General features: G+C 40.0%; 1 protein-coding gene across 1 annotated transcript; it reads left to right on the forward strand.

Moving 5' to 3' along the window:
* LOC149284751 (cathepsin K-like) lies at positions 1-3,143 on the forward strand. Its single transcript, XM_089496268.1, has 7 exons — positions 1-126; positions 337-459; positions 540-695; positions 1,524-1,742; positions 1,938-2,103; positions 2,254-2,359; positions 3,044-3,143. The coding sequence occupies exons 1-7, from the start codon at positions 1-3 to the stop codon at positions 3,141-3,143; spliced, it is 996 nt and encodes a 331-aa protein (XP_089352394.1).
* Positions 3,144-9,527: the final 6,384 nt, after the last annotated feature.

Consider the following 9,527-nt stretch of genomic DNA (forward strand, 5'->3'; position numbering starts at 1 on the left):
ATGTACCTGTTTTACCTCCTGGCCCTGTCGATTCCCTTAGTAAATGCCAGACTGCATCAGAATGGCACGCTGGATTTTGAGTGGGAATCGTGGAAAAAAGCTCACCTAAAGCAATATAACAGCCGGGTAATTATGGATGCCGAGAGGCGCTACAAAACCACAGGGTTCTGCCTTTTAAAAGTAAAAAAAATAAATATAAATGTTTTGGGGGGGAAAAGTGAACAAAAAACAAATCCTGTAATGGCTGAAATACTCCATTATTTTATGTAAATATATATTATTATTATTATATTAATATATATTATATTATGATAAATATATAATCTTTGTCCTCAGGTAGATGAGTATTACAGACGTCAGATCTGGGAAAGAAATTTAAAATTAATCACGACCCATAATCAACAGTATGAGCTGGGTCTGCACACTTATGAATTGGGGATGAACCGCTTGGGTGACATGGTGAGTTGATAAATCAAGGACATAAACCACTTATAACTTGCTTGCATCTTGAAGAAATGTATTATACATTGTGTCCCCAGACCAGCGAGGAGATTGTGAAGCTGATGACAGGACTTAAAGTCCCTCCACGGTACAGGCCCACGAACGGCACCTTTGATGGCGACGACGTTCTCGAAGGACTCCCGGCATCCATCGATTATCGGAAGAAAGGTTATGTAACCCCGGTCAGGAACCAGGTAACTTTGCACCGCTTCTGTTTTTGAGTTGGGGCATGTCAGTAGGAACAGAAATATGTTTACGGAATCACACATTTGTGATCTATTCACCAAACCAAATGGAGTTATAGCGTATCCCCCCGGATTTTATTGCTCAGTGCAGACCAAGTCGACCAGTTTTTCCTCTTGGTTCCCGTCATAGATCGAACAACTTGGGAGAACCCAAATTAGTCTTCCTAAGTAAAGCCAAGCTGGCCTCTGTAAAAGCTTCAGGAAACTCTTTGTGATGATAATGTGAGGCGTGTCGTCTCTGGACAACGTGACCATGTTGAATTAGCTATTATTTTGAAGGCACGCGGCTCAGAAACAGCATTTCTACTGCAAAACCCAGAGAACCCTAAAATGTAAGCCGTGCCTCCGTTCCGTATGGATTATCATCGGTTTTTGGTCTGCAATCCCCATTGATCTGTAATATATTTATAGAAGGTCTCTGAATCTTGCAGAACTCTACCTTGGGCCTCCTTCATATATATTCACACACCGGCCCAAATCTCATCTCCCTTCTCCTTACTCTCCCTTGTACAATCATAATGGGCCATGTGCAATGTTGTTACATTTTTTCTTTTAAATGTTTTGTAGTTTCTTTTGTCCTTCTAATTATCATATAGGGATATGGCCTCCAAAATGACAAAAAGGTGATGGTTCGAGGGCTTGCTAGTTCAGTTTCCTTTAATTTCTTTGTGCAATGCTCTTTAAGTGTTCACCTCAGCCTTTTCTTATCAAACTAGAATTGCAGAACTCGTTTTATGGTACATTCAATTTTGGACTACTTTCCCGCTCTTTGTCCAGGGTAGCTGTGGTTCCTGTTGGGCGTTTAGCTCCGTAGGGGCCTTGGAGGGGCAGCTGAAGAAAAAGACAGGATCACTTGTGGTCCTTAGTCCCCAGAACCTAGTGGATTGCGTGCAAAAGAATGATGGATGCGGAGGAGGTTATATGACCAACGCGTTCGAGTACGTCAAAGCAAACAACGGCATTGATTCCGAGGAAGCATATCCTTACATTGGAACGGTGAGGCTTTCCAAGCTGATGAGCTATAGGGACATATTTAATATTTCTTGATAAGATATGTAACCTCCTAACAAATAAACGCAGTATTGGAAGGTCTCTTCCGCCGATGCTGATTACCTAGTAGTCAGACTTTGTCATTGACCAGTAAGCGAGTCGTGAAATGTCCGCTTCGATCGCACGTTTTAATTTCCGCAGGACCAGGAATGCAGATACGACCCATCGGGGAGAGCAGCCACAGTTAAGAACTTCAAGGTCGTGAAGGAAGGCAGTGAGAAAGCTTTGATGAAGGCGGTGGGGACTGTAGGACCTATCTCCGTAGGCATTGATGCAAGTCTAGGCACCTTTGCATTTTACAAGAAAGGTATGGGAGCTCCCTCAAGCCCTGCATATGTAGGAGGCTACCATTGTGATATGAGATTATTACATTGAGATTATCTCCCCTCACCACTACTACAGTATTATAGGGCTATTATATATGTATTTTTATTTTCTCATCGGTGCCTTTGCTTAGGTGTGTATTACGACGCAGAGTGCGATCCCGCTTCTATTGATCACGCTGTTCTCGTCGTGGGGTATGGTGTTCAAAAGTCTTTGAAACACTGGATTGTCAAGAACAGGTAAGGAACATTTTGGAACAGATCCCCGCGGTAATCATTCTCAAACAACGTACTAAAAATATAGAATGTGCAATAATTATTAATATATTAATATTATTAATGTAACTTAATGTATAGTAATGGAAGCATACCTAAAACATACCCAAACAGTCAGAGGGACGCTTTTACCTTAGGCTCAATTTTGCCTGATCCCCCCCAGCTGACCCATTTATACTATGGAGGATTGTGTATCCCAGACACTGCTGACGTCCTTACCCAGGTCCGATTGCCCAGCCACCCCCTTCATGGCCAGTGTCTTTATTGCCGAGTGCCAGCATATGATAAAGGGTCAGGGTAGTGCTGGGGATGAATACATTGCTGGACTTGCTGGTGTGTATAAGATATAGTGGTAAGTAACTTATGGAACTGAGTGAGGCATTAAGAAGAATTATCGATAAACATTATTGGGGCTGTAATACCCTCAAACCCAATAAATATTCTGAGCTCCTAGAAAAAAAAGGGGCACCAGGGAGGAAAGAAGGACGGGCGGATTCAGGACACACATTCTATAGCCAAATGTCCCTTAGTTCTGTATTTTTTCCAGTGCCTCATAGCTTTGTGTAATCTTTTTGTTAAACGTGCATTTTAAATAGCATGTGTCTTATTCTTTGGCGAATAAGTAATTGTACTATTTTGTCTTTGCAGCTGGGGTGAAGAGTGGGGCAATAAGGGTTATATTTTAATGGCAAGAGACAAGGGTAATGCCTGTGGTATCGCGAGCCTGGCCAGCTACCCTCTCATGTGATTCACCGCCCATCCGCTGTCAAACCCAAAAGATGCGGGGTATCGAAGAGCGTCCTGCTCACCTACTTTTCAGTTTACACGGAAACATCAAAGCCATTTTTTAATCCCATTTTTCTGGCCTTTCATGCGGAATTTACAAAATTAAACAAAACTTTCAAGTCAATTATTTTGGATATCGAACTGAAAACACTTAAAAAATGAATAAATAAATAATAATTACATTAAAAGAATAATAATTATATGTGCCAGTGGCACTTAATAAAAACTGACTAGGCCAAATGTTCCATACTTCAGGGGCAACAAAACCACTGCTTATTAGATTCACCAAATGCCCCCTTCAACCACAGATGGGGCGGTTGTTCAGGGCAAAAATAACTGCTAAACAGCATATACATTTTCCTCTTTCTACAGCGAAAAGAGGGTTTGTCTTTGTTTACACATAGATTTTAAGAGACACTTTTAAAGGCAAAACAATTGAAACGGTAACTTTGTAACTCTGATGAGATTGTGCTGGATCATACCATTAGTGCAGGGGTGACAAACAACTTCTTAAGCATGACTTCCCCCCCCCAGGATCTGGGACCGGTCATGGAGATTCACTGTGGAATTCTGTAGAAGCTCAACTTTTTGACATTTGGGGAAACTCAGAATACAAAGAGTTTGAAATACCTTTGTACCTTTACCTTTTTACATAAAGGGATTACCCAAAAGACTTACATTCCAGAAGACGTTTTGTTAATAACTCATTTTTTTGGAATCCCACCATCCTTTGTAAAATACAAAATCCGCACAGTTTTTTCTGTACATGTTTTTTAATTAGCATACTAGGGATACATAGAAGTTTAATTCCGTAACAACATGTGACACGTTGCCCTGAATTGTTGCAATTTCCCGACTGAAATATTCTCTCAAGGATTCACTAAACCTTCTTCTGGCCCTTAGCTTAGAAGGGCCAGTCAACACCTTCAACTCACCTCAGGTCAAGGTGAAACGCGCCGACACTTGCGCCTCTTTGATAAAATGTGAGAGCCTCCTTGAGTGCAGAAGATTTCCCATTCCTGAGCTAAGGTGAATTAAGGTGTTGATGAGCATGTCCTAATGGATACTGTATATTCCCTTTTTATAATTTACAAGAGTCTGGTACTCATCAAATTCAAGAAAATTGTTTTTATTTTATGGACTTCAAAGACAATAAATGAGTTGTGAGATGTTTTAATTGCATAGGTGATTGACCAATGATGTAATTCTTTTGTATCTTGAATAAATGATAATAAGAAGGCACTAACCATCTTAACAGTGAGTTTCTTTCTTTTATAAAAGGGTTCACAAGTGGTTTGGAGGACTGAGCTACAGTACTGCGAACTGCCCAGCAGGTGGCGCTGTAGATTGGTCAATATCGTATTGAGGTCATCTGACCACCAGAGGTCCCCGGGACATTTTAAGGTGGCCTTCCGTATGATACAGTGCATCGAAGAGAAGGTTATGGCATGAGAACACCATAGGAGTGTGCGCCAGTTAAAATATAGACCAGGAAGAATGTTCCTTGTGTTTAAGGAGCTTCTCTTTATATCGAATTTAATCTATTCCTATGTTTTTTTATCACTTCTATTATACTCTTGGTGATAGGTCACTCTAAAACCACAAAACAGAGGCAGGTAGCTGCATTTGTGTAAATGGAGAAGATTGTTGGCAACCTCAAATGCACACAGGTCACGCTCAAAAGTAACACGCAGGAGATACGCTATTTAGGTCTATTTGCAAGACTATTTCCAACTAAAGCCAAACTAAAAAAAAAAAAATGCAATACATGTATATAAATTTAGAAACTGTTAATGCTATTCGAACTATTGGGGCCACTCAATTCCAATAATTATAATGCCCATAGTTTTACAATGACATTCCCCTCCAGGGTCCCCTTGGTCCCAAAGCTGGATTCTCCATGAAGTAGACCAGGCTTATGTTCCACTATTTCAGGAGCCTGACAGGGTCAATTAAGCATGATTGTTTCTTCTTGCCAACTTTTCATCACATTGCAACTTTTTTTGGTAGCACTCCTATCACGCCCCTCCAATAACGCACTTACAAAGCCTTATTATTAGGTTAGGTAGCCAACCCTCACCCACTGTACTTGCAAAAGGAGGTGGAACTTTACTTACCAGCCATTGCTCACTTACACCTGCCATCTTGTCTTTGGCTAAGTAGCCAACTCTCACCCACTGTGCTTGTGAAAGGAGAGAACTCACACTTGCCACATTGTAGTTGGTTAGGTAGCCAGCCTCACCCACTGCACTTGAAGAAAAACCTGAGAAATTACTTCCACTTGATGCCCACTTCCACCTGGCATCTTCTCCTTGGTCCTTAACTCATTCTACATGTAATACTCAGAAATGTTCTATATTTGTGTATCTCTGATTTTGTTTCGTATTGAATTGTATAAAAAATACACAGGGTTGAGAGTTCTTACCAAGAATTGCAAAACATCTCATGAGGCCTGGTTTCCATGGAAAAAAGGAACCAATGTTTTCATAAAGTAGGAAGTTTGCTAAGCAATTTCACTCAACATATGTTGCAACACCAGAAATGAGTTTAAAAATAGGAAATTGTGCATTTGATGCATATTACACAAAAATCTATAAAGAGTCGTTGAGGTAAATTTTATAATGATCCGACTTTTAAAGTGTTTACCTGAGTGAAGTTCTTAGAATATCTTGTGATGTTCAGAGTTCTAATGACCTGGTATTGACCAGATTCTAACAACCAGGGACTTCTGTTTCCTATACTTAAATTAGAAATCCAGCATGAATGTTGGTGAACTTTCCAGAACGTCTCTAGACGTTTCTTACGATGAAATGTTCAACCTTTGTGATCATCCATCACAAAGATTCTGCTGTAGCAATTCGGTAATGGTGCCAACCAAGTGGTCCTTATTATGACCCTAATGGAAACCATGACTTGTCACCTATAATCAAGCAGGGACTTCAGCTATATATACCCATATGTGATAATTTATTCACTTGTGTAGCTGCCCGTCTGGCATTGACAAGGAGGGACCTCGTCAGCTGTTCATCCAAGGACTTCGACGTAATATGTTTCTGCTTGCTTGGAAGTAGAAGTTCTTCTCTAGTAGATCAGGAACATCTTAGAACGATGGTAGTCTTCCATCTTTGCACTTGGGTTCATCCTCTATACTTTCTGAAATTATGGTTTGTTGATCTAGTACATACCATAGGGTGTATAAGTACTATATAGTATGGCCCATATAAATTAGTGGAAGATGTTTAGCCAAGACTGGTGGCTAAAAATAAACCAGCTCCTTCATACCGATATTGTTGCATAATCAGCAATATCCATAATTTCACAATTCTGAGTGCATATTTTCTTCCCGGAAGCTGTACCTGTCCGGCTGTGCTAGGAATGCAAGCTGTTTCAATTTACTGAGAGGGTGGTAGATGAGTGGAACAGTCTCCCAGCAGAAGTAGGGGAGGCTAATACAGTGAGGAAATTTAAACATGCATGGAACAGGCTTATGGCATCTGAATCTAAGACTAGACCAACGACTGATTAAGGGTTGAGTATTGCATCAGTAAAAACAGGTAGACTAGATGGGCCGAAGTGTTAAATTCTATTTTTCTAAAACACAATAGCCTTATTTTGCTAATTTATTGAGCATTTTATATAAAAAAAAAACCCCTGTATTTGTGCATATCCAAAAAAAGCCCCCTCGATGGAAATACCGCGAGGACTTTAAAAATATATTTAATATAAATGTTTTGCTTGTTTTGACATAACGTGCGGAAGGCGTTTGTGACAGATGTTTAATGTGGGCAGATATATTAAGATTAGTGGTATTTTTACAAACCTCCAACCCACCTGCGAAAAAAATGTGCACCACGTAGCATAATTTCTTTCACCAGACAGGAAGAAAAGATGAAGTTCTTGGCAGAGGAAACGAAACGAAACAGTAAGTCCTTCAGTACAGATATCTTGAAAATATAATGATTATAATAAACCACATATAGGTTCTAGTGATTAGTGTGAACCGTCATGTGACTGTTTAAGACACTTGTGTGGTGGGGCCAAACAGTCCTATGTACCATATTTCTAAAGGTCCTTCATGGTCCTTCATTATGTCGGAGCTCAGTGAGGCCAAATTAAAAAAAATTCCATCCTGGAATTTATAGAACTTGGTTGATTGTTCACGGAATGATAGAAGTTTCTTCAAATACATCATCAATACTGTCCACAAACCTATATAAAGGAAACATCCGTAAGAAAGATTTATTGTATGACAATGTAATCTGACCATGGAAGAGCTGAGATGAAGAGTTTACAAAATTAATTCTATAAGGTTATTTTTTGTTCTTCTCATCTTTTGTATCCTGTTCCTTGTGAAAGGCGATGATCTCTTCTCTTATTTTTTGGACCATTCTCTTGACACGTTAGACATACTTCTAACATGCAGTCCAACGTGACACTCAACAAACCCCTAGGCAGTTGAGTTCCAGCTCAAGCACACCTGGCACAACTAGTGAAGCCCTTGCTTAGTCGTATCGTATTTGTGCTGTTGCGATGAATTCTCTTCAGGGGGTTGACTCATTTTAGTGAGAGATAGTTTGTGTTAATTGGTTTTCTTTACACACAAACAGCCGGAAGTGTACATTTTAGGTATTTTACTCGTCTATCGCAACGCTGTACCCATTACTAATCTTTGTGTGCATCTTCATCACGATTGGGATATCGGCTGAGAAATGAGGAATCTTCAAATGACATTCATGACGTGATACAATGTGGTGCCTGGTTCCCCTAACCCGGGTAAGTCTTGTGATATGAAAAGCGGCCTGAGTTATATCTCTATGATTAACCATTTCCGGCGTTCTTATCAATTGCTTCATGTCGTCCATACCGTCTGTGGCTCCCAAGAGACAGAGATGGTCAGAACACGACTTTGCCGACCTTGGCGGCTTATACAGAGAGGCACGTGTTAGCGTGTTATATACGGAACCTTTGGGGCAGATCCATAGGGTCCCAGTAACCATGGTATCCATATGTCATATTTTTAATAATACTTAATAGTCTGTACGTCGGGGGGGCTGAAACATTGGCACGTGTTAGCGTGTTATATACAGAACCTTTGGGGCAGATCCATAGGGTCCCAGTAACCATGGTATCCATATGTCATATTTTTAATAATACTTAATAGTCTGTACGTCAGGGGGGCTGAAACATTGGCGTTTTGTGTCCATTGCCACCATATTACTATGAGTTTTTACGCAGCTTCTCATAGCACCCCCTACAGTGGTAAGAAACCAAGCATGATGGACCGAATAGTTCTTATATACCATCAAATGCTGTGTTTGTACATGCGTGTCCAGTACCGTGATCACAGACAAACATGGGTTATGCAAAAGCAACGCCCCATTTAATATATATTAATAATAATGAAAATCTAATTAATCAAAATCATACAAAAAAAAAAACCTGTGTGTTTCACAATAAAACATAAACTTCTACCCAGTCACCCCCCCAAAAAAAAGAAAGAATACAAATTTTTTTTTTATATGTTGTTGCAATCATATTTATATTAGTTAGAAATAGATACATCGATGATATCATGTGACAATAGATTTAATTTTTTTTTTATATATTTTTTGAATATTTTCTGTGTTTTTTCTAGCATTTACCCAACTTTCTTCTAGAAGGAGATACTCCGAATGAACTTAGATGTCGCTCACAGAAAAAAAAAAAAGAGGAAATAAAAACTGTTTATCTTCAGGTTCTAATTGGAGAAAAAGCACATGACTCGATGAAAGTGAAATTAAGAATATTCACCCTTCCTGTTCTGTGTTCACAAACACCAGCGTCACCAGCCGAGGCTGACTTGTGAGATACGGCCCTTAAACACAAACGGCGTTAAACCGTCTTTAAACACGTCTGTGACTGATACCGGCGACAACCGTTAAGGTACGTTCGGGATTGTATGTCTGTAATGTACAAAATATAATAACCAGAAGTCACAGAAGAGAGAGAGAGAGAGAGAGGGCTTGTATTTAGACTTACTGCGTTGTATTAACTGTTTTACTTTACTCTGTGAGTGGTGGATAAGTGGGTCAGCCTCCCAGCAGAAGTTGTAGAGTTTAATACAGGGAGGAGATTTAACTTCTCCGTTTGTTAAAATTGAGGTTTGCGGGGTTAATATGATCCGGAGGACATAGATCTCCATAGGTCCGGCTTGGAGGAGAGAGGGGATGGGAGAGACTTTTAAATAAAGGGATTCAAGTTTTACTTTACTGAGAGGGTGGTAGATAAATGGAACAGCCTCCGAGCCGAAGTGGTAGAGGGTAATACAGAGAGGGAAGTTAAACGTGCATGGGATAGACATACGGCT

This window comes from Sceloporus occidentalis, unplaced genomic scaffold (genome assembly GCF_023333645.1).
Source record: "Sceloporus occidentalis isolate IW3139 unplaced genomic scaffold, rSceOcc1.0.p SCAF_89, whole genome shotgun sequence".
Lineage (NCBI taxonomy): Eukaryota > Metazoa > Chordata > Lepidosauria > Squamata > Phrynosomatidae > Sceloporus > Sceloporus occidentalis.